General features: G+C 37.2%; 1 protein-coding gene across 1 annotated transcript; it reads left to right on the forward strand.

Annotated features, from left to right (window-relative positions):
• The first annotated feature begins 3,830 nt into the window (after positions 1-3,830).
• LOC147456655 (10 kDa chaperonin-like) lies at positions 3,831-4,806 on the forward strand. The gene is made up of 3 exons (XM_086515526.1): positions 3,831-3,923; positions 4,222-4,364; positions 4,758-4,806. The coding sequence occupies exons 1-3, from the start codon at positions 3,831-3,833 to the stop codon at positions 4,804-4,806; spliced, it is 285 nt and encodes a 94-aa protein (XP_086371652.1).
• Positions 4,807-17,620: the final 12,814 nt, after the last annotated feature.

Consider the following 17,620-nt stretch of genomic DNA (forward strand, 5'->3'; position numbering starts at 1 on the left):
TTCCCCCGTGGTTGACTACCAAGAAGGAGCACTTGTTTCTAAGCTTGATTGTGCCGGGTCGGTATAAAGTGACGAATATGGATTTGTATGTTCGTCCACTATTGGAAGAGCTACAACAATTGTGGATTGGCATAAAAGTGGTGGATATGAGCCGACACACAGGTCAAAAAAATGCTTTGATCAGAGGCATTCTAATGTGGACCATGCATGACTATCCCGGACTAACAGAATGCTCAGGTGATTTACACTCAAACTCAAACACTACAAATCTTGGTTTTTCTCAAGCTTATCTATTGTCATGTGTATACATGTAGGGCTTCAAACAAGTGGATATAGAGCATGTGTCACATGTGGACCTAGACTTAATGCACGTCGGGCGCCCTGATCACTGAAGAAGGAAATCTATGAAGGTCATCAAGCGTATGTTCTAGAGAATCATGAGTTATGCGACGGTTTTTTGGGAAGAGTGCCACCAAAGATGTCTGCAGAAGCATGGCTAGAGCAGAAGCAGATGTGTGATGATGGTTTACCCCAGGGATGAAGAGACTCTCTCTATGGTATGAGTTACCATATTGGCCCAGACTCATGATTAATCACTTGCTCGATCCAATGCACATATTCAAGAATGTGGGTAATCTGCTGTGGGACCATCTGACAGGCAAGAAAGATACTTTGGGAGCCAGTGTTGACCTTAGAAATATGGATCATATGGAGCAATATTGGCCGCAGACAGCACCCGATGGATCGATAAAACTCCCTAAAGTGCCATGGATTATGATAGGAGCCCAAGAACGCAAAGTAAAAGAGACCATTCAATCTGTGAAGACCCCCACTGGTGTAATGCATTAGATCCAAACGTGTTTCACTAAAGAAGGGAAGCTTACTGGTTTGAAGCCACATGGCTGGCATAAAATGTATCAGGTATGTTTGAGGTGGAATATATCATAGTGGGAATTGTGTAACAAATTTGTGTGTGGACTTTAATATCATTGCTAGACGTGTTTTGCCGTTTATTTTACCGGTGGCCATTGAGGGATGTTTGTCTCCTGACGTCCGTAACACAATATACAAACTTGCAAAGTTGGTGCAATGGATCTCACAAAAGGAGATCAATGTAAAATCCATACCATTTGCCAAACTAGACGTTGCGAAGGTTGTGTGCATGTTTGAAAAGCACTTTCCTACTACCATGCTAACCATTCAGGTGCATCTTCTTGTTCACATAGTTGATGAGATGGAAATAGCTGGCATAGTACATTCCAGATGGATGTTCTTTTTATAACTTTTCATAAAAACACTCAAGGGATATGTGCGTCAGAAGGCACGTCCGGAGGGTAGCATGGCAGAAGGTTGGTTGGTATCAGAGTCCCTAGTCTACATGGGAGAGTGGCTAGACGGATTTGATAAAGCCCAAGACACGCTATGGCCAACCATAGATGATGAGCGCATATCTGGGATTGTCATGTGTAATCTCAGTGTGGAGAAGAAGATGACGGAAGATCTAGAGGCTAAAATCAACTGATTTTGCATGCTTCACAATCCAGTGATGCAAAAGTGGATTTCACAATACGAGGATGCAAAGCAAGAGCGACAAAGGGCACAAATCAAGTGGAGACGAGGAAGACGACCATCGATGCATTATCCGGCGGGTCTGGAGAGCCTACCAGCATTCATGAGCTTAAGATGGCTGCACAACCAATTAAAAAGTGCACAACAGTGCGGTGAAGAAGTGATTGAGGAGGAGTGGGAGTACTCTCGGGGTTGCGCGACCAAGGTAAGTTTGCAATGTACGAATAGAGACTTTCTAGATGTTTGAACGACCATGCATAATATTTGTTGATTGTAGTATAAGTCATACACAACAGCATGGTGTAAAAGTCTGTTTAATTTGGACCCCTTTAACGTTGGCCCCGTGTTGAGACAGATCCATAAGCACATGTCTATATTCTATCCCTTTTTCTCGTTTATTCTCCCACATTAAATGATCAGTTTAATATGAGAAAATCATTTGGGTTGGTTAGTTATTAGATTTTATGACAGCTGAGATGCATTCAACGGCGGCCAAGAATGATGACGATTCTAGAGTGTGTGCGTGAGAGAGCAACAACACTCTCCTCGATTGAAGCCTTCACTCCCCTTGTGCTCCTCGAGCTATTGCCCATTTCATTCAAGCCCGAATCAGCCTTACACTACTTGCTACTCAGAAATTCTCACCAAATTTGACTTATAATGGCTTGGAAATTGTGCTCACTTGTTTTTCTTGATTTGTTTGTTTCGACCTTGCTCAACTCGAATCTCGGCAATCCCCCAAGCTTATGCTCTTGATTGATTTCTTACTCAAACTTCCCTAATTATCTGCCTGGCTTGCCCGATTCTCCCTTGATTGAATTCACCTGCTTCAGAATTCCTTTACTTGGACTTGGAGGGTCTGCACACACGGGATGGGAGCTGGAAGCCGGCCAAGCTCTGATACCAGTTGTTGAGATCGAATGGTGGGTGGATTGATGGTGCTTGAAATGAACATGGAGGTGCAATCAGCTCAAGGGGGTTTGAAGGCTAGAGCATCCATAGCTTCATACAGTAGAGAGAGAGAGAGAGAGAGAGAGAGAGAGAGAGAGAGAGAGAGAGAGAGAGAGAGAGAGAGAGAGAGAGAGAGAGAGAGAGAGAGAGAGAGTCTCACACTCAAATTTCAATAATGTAAAAAATATAAATATATTTATAGAATATGTGTTATTACTCATATACAAAAGGAAGGGTTTATGTACAGAAAGGTTTCATAGCCTATATCCAGTAGCTCACATCTCCAGGTGGTTTTCAAAATGACTACACACATATATGTATTATGTGTCACATCAAAACTTGCACTAGGTGTCGAAGGAGTTCCTAGGCCCACATTTCAAATAGAGCCATGAAACTAAGGTTCATATATGACCAACCAAATGCGGTTAAAAATAGTCCGTCTACTTAGTTTAGGACTCTGAACACCACTAATTACAAGAAACTTATCCAAGCTATCTACTCCAAAAATTAGGTTTTACATACATAAAATATATATAAATAGAGATCATGTTTTTACAACAACTTTGACCAAATTAATGATTTTTGATAAAAATATTTCACAATAATGGCAACTCCCTTTAGATATGCTTGTCCACTTGAGTGCTTTCCACTGCATTTGCATGTGCTTTACTTCTTCCAAAAGATTTAACATCTGTTTTGCATTTTTGTCATTCATTCTTGCTATGTGTACATATTTTTAATAGCATTGTAGGTTCATGAGATCAAATAGTTCATTAATTGAAGGCACAAATGCCACATTTTTGAGGTCCTTAGTGAAACTTTTTGGCAATGACTATCTATTTATTTGTTAATATTTAAATTTGTAAAAGAGTCCTTTCGTTTAAGAGCCTCATAAGAGTCCATTTTATTAAATTGTTTTATTATTTCTCATGTTGATTGGACCTATGTTACATATGAAAGTCACTATTTTTGAGAGCATTACACGACTTTAATTCTTTTTCAATTGTTTTTTAAGAAAAAAAGAAAAGATTTTCTACACTATAAAATTCATATGATATGATTATGATGTGTTGTACTATTTTTCTTTCACTCTACAAACTAGCTTCTACTTACTTTCATCATTTCCCACTATGTTCACTTCTATTCTTTACAAATGCTTGTTATAGAATGCCAATGTGAACCTTTCTCTGAAGGTTCATCTGGTAGAAAGCATCAATCCAAGTAGAATTGATACAATGTTGGACCGTAATCACCCCAACGTTTTAAATAGAACCATTCAAATTTCCGTATACCAAAGCCCTAAACCCCAGATGGCAAAGAGGCTTCTTCCACTTCTCAACAGAGTTCTAGAGGATTGTAAGTCAGGTGGCGGGGTGCTCCTACCCGAGACTGCAACTTCCAAGGTCTATGTGTGTAAATGATGGTGCACTGACACACACACACACACACACACACACACACACACACACACACACACACACACACACACACACACACACACACACACACACACACACACACACACACACACACACACACACACACACACACACACACACACACACACACACACACACACACACAGAGAGAGAGAGAGAGAGAGAGAGAGAGAGAGAGAGAGAGAGAGAGAGAGAGAGAGAGAGAGAGAGAGAGAGGCCTTGCTTCTAAGGAAGCTTTTATGTTTGTTGTGGTTTGTTGAAGGTGATTTCTGGGAAAGTGGTGGCAGTGGGGCCTGGTGGAAGGGCCAAAAATGGGAGCACCATTCCGGTTATTGTGAAGGAAGGTGACACCGTTCTGTTGCCAAAGTATGGTCTTCCTAAGAGGTGCACTTTATGCTCTTCTAGGTTAGGAAATATCTTAGTTGAAAGTGAAGCTAAATGTGACACTTCTCACCCTCATGAGAGGAGTTGGTAATACACATACGCAGAAAGGGTGAGCTATTGGTTATTCCATGACAACTACATCATGCGACAAACCTCTTCAATGGAAGGGTACACAGGTATTGTCTTGAGGTGTGAGAAGTCTGGTTTTTGCTTGCTTTTCAGACGCCTACTCGGGCAATGAAACTACTCCAATTGTGTGAGGATGGTAAATTTTATTTGTTCTAGGTGATCTTTTTTTTTTTTGGTGCCATCCTATCTTTCGTAGACCTGTATCCTCTATGGCATTAGTTGAGGCCAAAAAGCCCTATTTATAGATTTTGTGGCTCCATGCCATTAACTTGCTTTGATTTCCAGGTTTGTAATCTACCGAGATGAGGAGATTTTGGGTATTCTGAAGGATTAAAGATTACTTCTTTGTGTAGGTTAAAGTTTGACCACCAACCACCAACATGTTGTTAGCAGGGCAGAGTTTTGAGTAGCACTTATTCTTTATCATTCCGTGGAGGTTTTTCCATTGTAGTAGGCGCTCGAAAGAACTGTCTTAAAGTCAATATGTAATTACCCCTCTCAGAGAATATTCAACCGAGGTATTGTTTTGATGTTATGATGTTAAATACTCGCAGATTGCTGCACCTGAATCAATTGTCATATTGACTTTCTACTTGTGGTTCTTTTTGCTTGGAAATTATCTGCAAATTTGATAGATCATGAACTACAGATGCGTACTTGTAGCTCGACATTGTAATGTTTCTTATCAGGACACAATGAACATTTGTTGAGTCGGTCCACCCTTCTTATGTCTATGTGTGCTGGATTGTTCCAAATTATAAAAGTTGTTCCACCCTTCTTATATCTATGTGTGCTTGATTGTTCCAAGTTATAAAATTTGCCTATGCAAAGCATCTTTTCTAATATGTTCCATGTTGCATAGGATTGATTAAAGATGAGTCTCGTAGGAAAGAACAAAATAAACTTGCTACCTCTTTGACTTGCTAACTGCCATGCTATGAATACCTTCCATCCATCATTGCGTTCTTATGAAGTGTGGACCTGAAACTGAGCCTCAGGATCCCACGTTTGACAATAAAAAAGTGAGCAAACGCATCCCATTTTTGCCCGCGGGGGGGAAGGGGGTGTTATGTGTTTTCAACAGCATGCTATTTTCAAGTCTGAGGTGTGTATTCCCTACTTTATCTACATTTATGTTCTCTACCATTAAGTAATTTCAATTGTAAGGGGATTGATTCTCTACACAAATAAGAAATGTTCTGATCAGTTGTAACAGCTGTGTACCTTATTGGTTTGATTGTATATAGTATTCATCAGCTCTTTACTGAAGTAGCCTAGAACCACAAACATATAAAAGAAAGAAAATTTAGGCATGATATAGTGGCAGAAATTAATGTAGGAATTATTTGAAGTGCTTGTGTGAAGTCCATTCAATCTACTTTTATCATAGAACTGGACTCATTTTCTTCCACCCATTGCAATTGTATCTTGTGTTGTAAGTATTTGCATGACTAGAATGGTTTTTATGTCTTCATTTTCTTCAAAATCTTCTTTGTAAATGCAATGGGTGCCAAAAGTGAGACAGATCTTAATGAGCTGATTGTTGGTACATCTCTAAGCTGCCCTTGCAATGATGTTGGGACAGATCGTGGAAGGAAGGTGTGATTTTCATTTAGAGTGTCTTTCCATTGTTTTCAGAATGCATTGAGAAGAGGTTCTAATATGTAGTTTAAGAGTTGTTATGTTGACTCTGTCTTATGGGACCACTATATGTGGTATAATGTACCATTCATTGTTGTCAGGTATTCTATGTATCTATTAGGCACAAAGGTCATGGGACTTTTGCTTGTAAATGAAATCCAACATGAGAGAGAGAGAGGACTAACTTGCAAGATAGGTGTCCCTTTCGTAATTCTTTTTACATATCTTCATTTGTAGTTCAGGGTGAGCCGCCATAATAAATGAGGAGTTGACGATGGGCCATAGAGTCGTGGCAATCCCTTGGAGAATGTGTGAGCCGGTTATGGAAACTCCACATCAATTCTTGTAGGAGATCTAGTGATCAATATACTACTGTGACCCCTCTTCTTCTCTCAATTTGGTTGATATTGCCAAAACTTAGGAACTTACTAGTAATCAGCCCTCACCTTGCCTACATTGTGACGTGCAATGTCAGAAGAAATTACATGGGGATGTCTGGATGAGTGCCAACACTTGTAGCACCACATGGCAAGTGTCATAATCGACCCTCAAAGTTGGCAAAAGCTGTTTTAAGTTTTTCTATGTAGCATCCCTACCTGCATAGTGACTCGTCAATCTAGTTACTCATCATTTGTCAACTTTTCACTTAATGAAGCCTTTTTTTAACTCTTGGATGTGTGAATTTTGATGTCATATGCATTAAGTGTTAAAATTTCCACTCGGGGCGGCTTGCAATTGTAACTTTGGTTATTAAACACATATCTGACTTTGTATTGGGATGCGATTTGAGTGAAATTTGGTATGCCAGATGTGTAAAAAATAAAATCTTGGTTACTTTGGTTTGCGAGCAAGATGGTTAGTTATGTAGTCAAATCTGATTGCGATGCTTTTGTAGCTTGGTTCGTAAGGATCATCAATGTTGGCATCTACTTCAAGGTCATCTTCAGTTTGAGGTTCCTATTTTTTGTATATTGATAGATATAGTCTTAATGTGGTTATTGCAAGTGTAGTTATTGAAGTGTTCACACTTATTGTTGTGGACCCTCTGGAAAAAGGACACTTATCTACAAAATGATAAAAACAGTGACACTTACAGGGGTAATAGTTAAGGTACATGTACAAAAAAATTACTTTAAAGTGGTATGCTTTGAAATGCAACTAGCATGACTTAAAAGGCTCCATATTCCATAACTCATGGTATAAAGAGAATTTTTGGAATAATTCAATCATGTGGCCAGAAGGTGATAGGTGCTGATGAGACGTAGTGGGCTACGAGGCTAGCGGAAAGCTGAGAGAGATCGTCATTTGGTTTGACCTACTCCCATAGTCAATAGTATGCCATTGACAAGGTTTATCTTGCATTTTCCATAGCCAACCTCTTTCAACTATTCATTAACCTACCATTTCTCACTTGTGCAAAGACACGACATTGGGAACATCCACAAAAATAGGTCTTGAGCTTCTCTCTCTCTTTCTCTCTCTATCCCGTGCTTGCAAGGTTTACTTATGCTATGGAGAAAGCTAATGTCCTTCATTCTTTGACTCTCTTTGCATGTCAAAATTTCCCTATCCTCCCCCTTGTTTTTCACCCTCTCTCTCTCTCTCTCTCTCTCTCTCTCATGTATCCACCAAGAGAACACCCTTATGAGAGTCTATTGGTAGCTCCATGCATAAGAGAGAGGTGAGGGGGAAGCTTGATGTGCTAAAGAGGGGGAGTTGGCTAGCATTCATGGTGACTTAATCATCACACTCAACACTAGGAGATTAAGCCAGTGCACAATTCTAATATGACAAGAGATAAACAAAGTACTTAAGTTTTCACTATATTGTAATGTAGAATGAAATTACATAGTTTGATCTCTTACAAATGAGCATTGATTTGAGCTCATTATATAGGAGCAACACAATGTGTGACATCATGTGTGATGTGCATGACCTAGCATTATAGCTGCAACTTTACTTCCTGAAGGTACTCCATATTGCTTTGCTACTTTGTTGGACTCATAAATTACTAACTTGACATCATTGTTAGCATTTTGATTCAGATTTTCTCCAAATGCTTTGAAACATTTTGCATATTGATTCCAAATATGCATCATTTTTTGTAAACTAAGAACTATTGCTGCATCTATTTTGTTCATTCTCTTTATGCGATTTTCTAGCTCATGTTCTGTGTCGTGACATATAGTTGAGCATACTTCAGTTGTTGAATTCCATCTTTTTCATTCAATAATAAATTACCAGTTTTGTGAATCCATGTATTCTAGAATTATAAACTCCTTTTTTTGTTAGATTGTCTCGTCAATATTCGCTCCAATGGATGCAAAAGCCAAAATACTGTTATAAGCATGGATAATCTTTCAAAAATTTATGCTTTTTGAATCACATGACTCAAGTAGCTCTTTGAGTTCTTGAGGAGGTTCTGAGAGATTTTGCAAAGCTAGTTCGGCATTATTGCAGCAATTTACCCTTTTTATGTTTTGAAAAACATTTTGTTTCATCTTTCCAAAGAATGGCAGAGCAAAACTGACACTTGAAGTATAATATTCCCAAAGTATGTTGAGCTACATTGTGTTGATGAATAGGCAATCGAGAAGGATGATCAACATTGGTAAGGTTTGCTATAATATGATCGATGGAGAGGTACATTTTTTCTTTTGATCTCCTATTATCTTTTTTTTGTTTCATGCCTATCTTTGGAGAGTTTGAATTTCTTCTGTCCCATTTTACAATGAAATATTTAATCCATATATTCTTATTATTGAATTTATTTTCTAAGTAGAATATGAATTGTTGCTATTAATTTGCTATAAATATACGACATACCAATATGTTCTATGTCTCATGAAGATTTAACATATGATCTTTTGATTTTCATTATTTCTATTCAAAGTTGTCACCTTTGTTTAGCTGCTTTTGTGACTTCTTGTTTTTTCTTTGTTTGTGTTTTCTCTCTTGCTATTTTTGGCGTGTTTTTCATGAGTAACCTAAAAGCATATAAAGATGCTCCAAATATTTTCTCTAAGTAACTGTATTTAAAATAAAATACACCATATTATTATTCATATATATATATACTTTTATAAATGGTTTTAATAAAGTTGTTGAATTATATAGTTAAGATATTGTTTGTACCTGTTTTTTTCTATATTGAGTGATTTACTTTGATTAATTTCAAATCCATCAAGATTCAATTGTTGTGTTCTTTTGAAAGTTTTTCTCTCTGTTTCTATTTGTTGACGATCTTTTCTTGAGCTTTTAAGAATACTTTGAAGTTCTTCTGCATTTAATCTTTCCATGTCTATTTATAGTAACAAGATGATATCATTTTAAAATTAAAATATCATTACACAAATATACATTCATAAATATATATATATATAAATGTATATAGATATCTACTACTTATAAACATACAAATTTTATGCTAATATGTATGTACATAGATACTTACATTTATACTTTATAGTCATAAAACTATTATCAATGTTTATATCCCTTTATTTAAATCAATTACTATGAGGCATATATTTGATTTTAATTTTTTGTTTTCATCATATTAAAAGATATATTAGATATTGGTTGGAGACAATTTAATGTAAAAAAGATATACATAATTTTTCCACAATATTGGTTTTAAAAAGGACTTTGAATCTTTTTGGGATTGATAATTCTCTTCAGAGAATGGATTACAGAGTGTACATATTTTGTTGATAATTCTTTGTTTTGAGGTACTTTCACTTTATAACAATCTGTGATTGTGTGTGTGTATAAATATAAATATAAATATAAATAAATAAATAAATATATATGTGTGTGTGTGTGTGTGTGTGTGTGTGAGAGAGAGAGAGAGAGAGAGAGAGAGAGAGAGAGAGAGAGAGAGAGAGAGAGAGAGAGAGAGAGAGAGAAAACAATGAATGATCTTATATATGTTTAGTCTAAATCAATAGTTTTATTCTTCATGTTGCTAACTTTTGGTGGCATCATTCTAAGGCATATAGCATTTAGACTGTTCAAGTTTGATTTGAAATTGATGATTTTCCTATCTAAATTATCTATTTGTGCCTTCATCTTTTTGAGATTCTTGCTCATTATCTCATTGTTGACATATGCAATGATGCCATCATAAGGATTTTGGGATGTGCCCATATGATCTTTTATATTCTTAACATTGTCTTGAATCTCCTTTGTCTCCCCTAGAATCTGCAAAGAATTAGCTCTCCATGCATTGGAGTGTCGTTTGACTCACTCCATATATATGAAAAATATTTCATATACATTTCATGGTTTAGATCTATTGTACTATATAGATCCATGATTTTTCAATGGAGAGATGATGAAGTTGAGCAGTCAACGTTTGGTGATTTGTTTCTTCTGTTGGAATTAGGGTTGCAGAGAAACACACACAGCTTGGAGAAGACAAAGGAAGCTCAAGGCCACAATAGAGAGTGTGTTACTTAGTGTGCAATGGAAAGATAGATAGCCCTAGAGTGATGGGCGTATGTACAAGCTCGGGGGAAAAAACCTCCTAAAGAGGGAAAAAATTACTCAACGGTCCTAGTGTGTTCACACACATCACTACCACATGTATATGGTAAAAAATCCCCCCTGGAGTAATGCGGTGAACGAGAGATGGAATATGAGTAAAGGGAAGTGCCATGCCTTGAGGACATGATCAGTCCACAAAGGGGAGTAAGCCCAAAGCTTTGCGGAAAGCTTCAAGCTTCTCACGAGACAATGCCTTTGTGAAAAGATCTGCAAGGTTGTCCTGTGTTGGCACATAAGCCAAGTTGATCTCTCATGCTGAGAGCCTCTCCCTGAAATAGTGGTAATGAACCTCAATGTGCTTTGTGCGAGCATGAAAAACTGGGTTCCTCGCAACTGCAAATGCGCTCTGACTGTCAGTGTAGATTGTGTTGGCAGTGTCCTGTCCAACACCCAAATCATCCATAAGGCGTCTGATCCATACACACTCAACCGTATAGCTGTGAAGACTGCCCTGTACTCAAACCTCACAACTTTAAGTGGCCATAGTAGGTTGCTTCTTGCTCAACCATGCTATACATGAACTGCCAAGCATGAAACAAAAACCACTTATGGACACTCGCATGTCAAAACAACCAGCCCAATCTGAGTCCGAAAAAGCATGTAAGTCTGGCGCCAATGATCCCCCCTTGGGATAAAACAAGCCAAGATGTAAAGTGCCACTAAGGTAGCGGAAAATCCTCTTGAAAACCTGCCAATGCTTAGAACCTGGGCTATGCATAAATTTGCTGACCTGTGAGACTGCAAACTGAATATCCGGCCTTGTGTCGCATACATAAATGAGGCAGCCAACAACATTTTGATAAAGAGTGACATCATCAAGATCACCAACATCATGTAGACTCAACTTCAAACCTATTTCCATGGGAGTGGCAATAGGTTTGCAATCCTCAAGTCCAAACTTACATAGCAATGTCTCTATGTAACTTCTCTGACACAAGGCAATATCACCATCACACTGCTTAAACTGTATACCCAAGTAATGATGCAACAACCCCAAATCTTTCATCTTGAAAGTAGCATTCAAATCAACCTTAACGCAATATGTCTCTCATTTGGTCCAGTGATCAGCAAATCATCGACATAAAGAACCACAATGAGAAGTACATCACCCTCACGCTTTACATACAATGTTCTTTTTGTTGGACTGTTACGAAAGCCTCGTTTGACCAAATGAGTGTATGCTTTCTCATAACAAGCACGAGGAGATTGCTTCAACCCATACAAAGACTTCTTACATCTACACACTTTGTCCTTTTGTCCTTTTATGACAAAATCGCGAGGCTGTGTTACATAAACTTCCTCAACTATGTCACCATTCAAGAAAGTAGTAACAATGTCTGATTGATGTACATCCCAACCAAAATGAGCTGCCGATGCACATAGAAAATGAACAGTAGTCATACGACAAGTGGGAGAAAAAGTCTCTTCATAATCTATGCCTTTTTGCTGTGCATAACCCTTTGCAACAAGTCGAGCCTTATGGCGATCAATCTCACTATCCGGCTTGCATTTCAACTTGTAAACCCACTTCGTACCAATGGCCTTTTTGCCAGGAGGCAAATCACATAAAGTCCATGTGTCATTTTCTATAAGTGCATCATATTCTGATTGCATGGCAGCCACCCAATTTTTTGAATTCTGTGCTTCATCAAAAGATAGAGGCTCCTCAACATCATGTAAGCTAGACACAACCAAAGCATAACAATCTGATGCATGGCGAGAGCCTGAACGAGTATGACTAGACAGAGGTGCATCTAATTTACTGTCACGCAAAGTGTGCACCAGCCATTTGGCATACCTCTAGCCTACTCATTTTCAACCCTTTCCTCATCAAGTACATCATATACATCTATTAACATCAATAATAGGCTGATCTGTAATATTTTCAGAAACCCCCATAGGCTATACATTTGCCTCATTGGAACTTACATTCGTATTTCCACCACTGAAAAGAGGCAACAAAGTGTCATAAATGTCCTGTGAGCTTACATTACTGTCTCTAGTACATGACAGCAAGGGATGAACGGAATCTTCCACAAACACTACATCTCGTGAAACCAGAATACGTTTTCTTTGCGAATGATACAACCTGTAACCTTTGCTTTCAGCACTATAACCAACAAAAATACATTTGACAGTCTTATCATCTAATTTTATGCGCTGTGTTTGTGGCACCAAAGCATATGCCAAACAACCAAAAACACGCATGTGCTCAATAGAAGGCTTTCTATCATGCCATGCTTCATATGGAGTAATAGAATGCAAAGCTTTTGTAGGACACCTATTTAGTACATAAGTGGCACACATGATGGCCTCAAGCCAAAAAGAATGCAGCAAAGCTTAACTTTTGAGCATACATCATGCCATTTCCGTAAGTGGCATGTTTTTCCTCTCAGCAATACCATTTTGCTGAGGTGTATAAGGCACTCTACATTGGTGTTTTATCCCACGATTAGCCTGAAATGCATTGACTTCATGAGACATATACTCCCCTCCTCGATTGGAACGAAGGGTGCCCATAGTACATTTTGAGACATTTTCAGCTATAGCCATCAGCTATAGCCAGAAATTGTTTGAAGCACATAAAAACTTCAGACTTCGCTTTAAACGGAAATACCCATGCATGCCTGGAGTAATCATCAATGAAAGTCAAAAAGTAAAGGTAATTGCCCAAGGACGGAGTTTGCATGGGCCCACAAACATCACTATGCACAAGCTGCAACCTGCATGTAGCCCGAACTGAACCATCCTTTGGAAACTTAGAACGCTGCATCTTACCCAAAATACAGCCTTCACAAACATGTTTAACATGTGCTTCAAGAGGCGGCAAAGAAGCAACCATATCAAACTTCTGCAAACGTAGCAAACTGGCAAAATTTAGATGACCAAAACGTGCATGCCAAAGTTTTTCATTTGAAATAGCCCTTGAATCTGCAACAGCATTTGCAAAATTTTGTCCACACTTGTCATACAAAGTGAGCTTATACAGCCCACGCCACAGAAGGCCAGATGCAAAAATTTCATCACCAAAACTGAGATCATGAACTGTACATCTGTCATCCACAAATTTGACTACAAGTCCAAGTCTAGCAAGTGCGGATACAGACAAGAGATTCTTCTTGATCCCAGGTACATAAAGTGCATCAACAAGTGTGAAAGAGCTGCCATTAGTAGCAGTAAGCACAATCTTTCCAACTCCCTGAACCGGATAAGAGGCATTGTTGGCACAAGTTCCTGAATTCCCATGAGGGACAGACTCAAGAGAGGTGAACAATTCACGATGTGAGGTAATGTGCTTTGTAGCACCACTGTCAAAATACCACACATGTGAATCCGTAGCAACAACTGACAAGTATGCATCATGGGCAGCAGGATTGTAAGTGCACTCTGCACTAAAAGCCCATTCTACATCAATATCAGCATTACATTCTCCTGTTACAGAAGACTCAACAATGGCTGCATTTGTAGCGGAACCAGCATTTGTAGTGGAACCATCCTCTTTCTTCTTAGCCTCTTTTTCCTTCAACTTAGGACACTACTTGATCAAGTGATCATTAGCTTTGCAATAATCGCAACGCATCTTCCTTTTGCCCTTATCACCAGAATTGCCAGACGAAGTGCTGCCAGTAGAAGCATTGGGAACAAAAGTTTTTCCACTCGCAGCATAACCATAAGAAGTGGCTGCATTGCTGTTACCACCCTTTCTTTGAGAAGCAATAAAAGACTATTCAATTGCACGCTGTCTAGTCCTGTTTTTTCTAGAAAGTGACTCTTGCAACAGCAATGTGCATAATGCATCAAACTTGACAACTTTTGGTTTTCCTTGGGTCATAAGTCTCCAAGTACCAGCAAAAGTCTGGTAAGAATCTGGTAAGGCATCAAAAACACTCTGCACAAGGAAACTGTCTGAAATGACTTCACCTGCAAAAATAAGTTGCTCATTTTGATATCCTTGACACGAGCAAGAAAAGTGCCCATATCATCTTCCTCATGCATAATCCTCAACTCCAGCTCTTTACGCAACAAAGCAATTTTAGCCTCATTGTGGCTTGCATAAAGACCTGTTAAAATATCCCAAGCCTATGTTGCAAATTTTGCTGAACAAATGTGAGAAACAATGGTGCGCTTCACAGAAAACACACTCAATGCATGAGCATGTGAATCCTTTACATCCCAACGAGCTTGTTCTGCCGTAGGCAAAACAACTCTAATAGCAAAACTCCTTGCAGCAAGACCTGCAACATCCTCAACATGGCCTACATCCTCGGAACCAGGACGTACATCAATGCCCTGCACAATATTCTAGACACCCTTTGACACAAGAACGTGTTGCATCATATAAGTCCACAAAGGGGAGTAAGCCCAAAGCTTTGCAGAAAGCTTCAAGCTTCTCACGAGAGAATGCCTTTGTGAAAAGGTCTGCAAGGTTGTCTTGTGTTGGCACATAAGCCAACCTGATCTCTCTTGCTGAGAGCCTCTCCTTGACATAGTGGTAATGCACCTCAATGTGCTTTGTGCGAGCATGAAAAACTGGGTTCCTTGCAGTGCCAATGGGCTCTGATACCAATTGTTGGAATTAGGGTTGCAGAGAAACACACACAACTTGGAGAAGACTAAGGAATCTCAAGGCACACAATAGAGAGTGTGTTACTTAGTGTGCAATAGAAAGATAGATAGCCCTAGAGTGATGGGCGTATGTACAAGCTCAGGGGATAAAACCTCCTAAAGAGGGAAAAAATGCCCTGGAGGTCCTAGTGTGTTCACACATATCACTACCACATGTATATGGTAACATCTTCTCTTCTTAGCCTTTAATTTAACTTCACTTTGATATTCTTTTTTAACTCCTTTATTTTTCCGCTTTATACGGATCGTTTTGGCATTTTCTTCTTCGTTTTCTTTAAGTTCGTGATTTTCTATAGTAAAATGTTATCATACTCAATAAGTGCCTCTTATATGTTATAGAAATTTAATTGCATTGATATTTTTTTAATTTAATATAAATTTAAATCAAAATTTTAAAGCATGAACTATAGCAACATTGACGTCCATTTTATGTCCTTGAACTCTGAAAACAATAATTCACTATATAATTAAACTATTTTGTGTGTGTTTGTGTGTGTGTGTGTGTGTGTGTGTGTGTGTGTGTGTGTGTGTGTGTGTGTGAGAGAGAGAGAGAGAGAGAGAGAGAGAGAGAGAGAGAGAGAGAGAGAGAGAGAGAGAGAGAGAGAGAGAGAGAGAGAGAAAATGTGTTGCATGTGCTTTTTTGAATATATAGTTTGTGTCCATATATATTAGTCATTTACATGAAATAAATATCAAATTCTAAATGAAAAATATTACATTGTTGCAATGATCATTTATGCATGTGTATGTGATTATATATGTATTTGCGTGTCCCTTTTAATTATATAGTTTGCGTCCATATATAGTAATTAATTACATGAATCAAACATCAAATTCAAATGAAAAACATTCCATTGTTGCAATGAGCATTTATGCATGTGTATGTGTGTGTACATGGTTTATAGAGAGAAGGGGGGGGGGGGGGGGGGGGGGGGGGGGGGGGGGGGGGGGGGGGGGTAATTTGAAATCAATAAGCATAGTTATCAATAATGGAAAAAACATCTGAATGTCACATTTTGGTTTGTTTTATAATGTATAAAGCGATTAAAAAAAACAGATATGAATTCATTGCTTGTTAAATTTTATCAATACATTTGATACTCATAGATAATAAAAACTAATAATTACACTTATATTCTTAATGATTTCAATAGAAATTTTTTAATAAAAAAACTATCAAATTTCTATGTAATCTATTTTATTTTAATGCACATACATATGTGAAGATTTAGAAGCTATATATTACAAACATATATATATCAATAGTAGAAAGAGACTTTGTTAGAATACTACCTTCTCTTTATTTTTATAAACTTCAAATTGTTCTTTATGCTTATATGGTTTTTCTCTTGTAAAACCTAAATATTATTCCAAACATGAGTTGTTTAAAAATAAAATAAATTTACATACAAATACACACACACACACACATGTATATATATATATATATATATATATATATATATATATATATATATATATATATATATATATATATATATATATATATATATATATATATATATATATATATATAGTTGCAAAATATAAACATATGATATTATAGATATAATTTATATGATTCAAAAAAGAATAGACTAATAAGATTCATGAATAAACTTTACAATGATTTTTAGTCTCTCAAAACTTCTATGAGAAAACAATGTACCTCCAACTCTCTTTCAAACTCCAAAGATAGAGCAATTCGTGTCTCCAATGGTAATAATCTGAAGATAGTATCTGCCATTTTTCTAATGGAATGATATATATATATATATATATATATATATATATATATATATATATATATATATAAGATTATTTGTATATTCATTCATAATTTGACTATACAAACCATTCATATATTTTCATATCTTTTCATACATAGACTCAAAAAAAAACTAGAGACTCTTTAAAAAAAGGATTAATACAACACCATGTCAAAGGTTTTGTATCTTCTCTATTTTATTGTATACTACTATCCAAATCACTATTAGAAGTGCATTAACTAAATATCTTGCCATAAATATAAGGACTTAAAGGTCATTTTTTCCTTATTTTTATTTATACAATTAAAGTTTTTATTTTTTCACTCTTTGCTATTAAATATAAACAGCTAAAATAAGGAAAAACATAAGCCATACCTTTGTGAAGGTTTTAGATTCTTCAAAGTAGAGAACAAATGAGCAAAATTTTTTGTAAACAATTCTTCCAACTCTAAATGACTGCAAGGAGAGATCTTTCTTATGTTGAAAATATTTTGCTACATGAATATGAAAGATGACATGTTAGAATGAATTATACACCATGAAAGTTCTTAGTGTATATATGTT

This window comes from Adiantum capillus-veneris, chromosome 6, assembly GCF_014529385.1.
Source record: "Adiantum capillus-veneris isolate H3 chromosome 6, ASM1452938v2, whole genome shotgun sequence".
Taxonomy (NCBI): domain Eukaryota; kingdom Viridiplantae; phylum Streptophyta; class Polypodiopsida; order Polypodiales; family Pteridaceae; genus Adiantum; species Adiantum capillus-veneris.

What these genes read in the sequence shown, in the direction of transcription:
- LOC147456655 (XM_086515526.1), top strand. Translation starts at nt 3,831, where the DNA reads ATGGCAAAGAGGCTTCTTCCACTTCTCAACAGAGTTCTAGAGGATTGT. An exon ending in CCGAGACTGCAACTTCCAAG is followed by an intron (nt 3,924 to 4,221) that starts GTCTATGTGTGT and finishes GGTTTGTTGAAG; the next exon opens with GTGATTTCTGGGAAAGTGGT. An exon ending in TGCACTTTATGCTCTTCTAG is followed by an intron (nt 4,365 to 4,757) that starts GTTAGGAAATAT and finishes TTTGATTTCCAG; the next exon opens with GTTTGTAATCTACCGAGATG.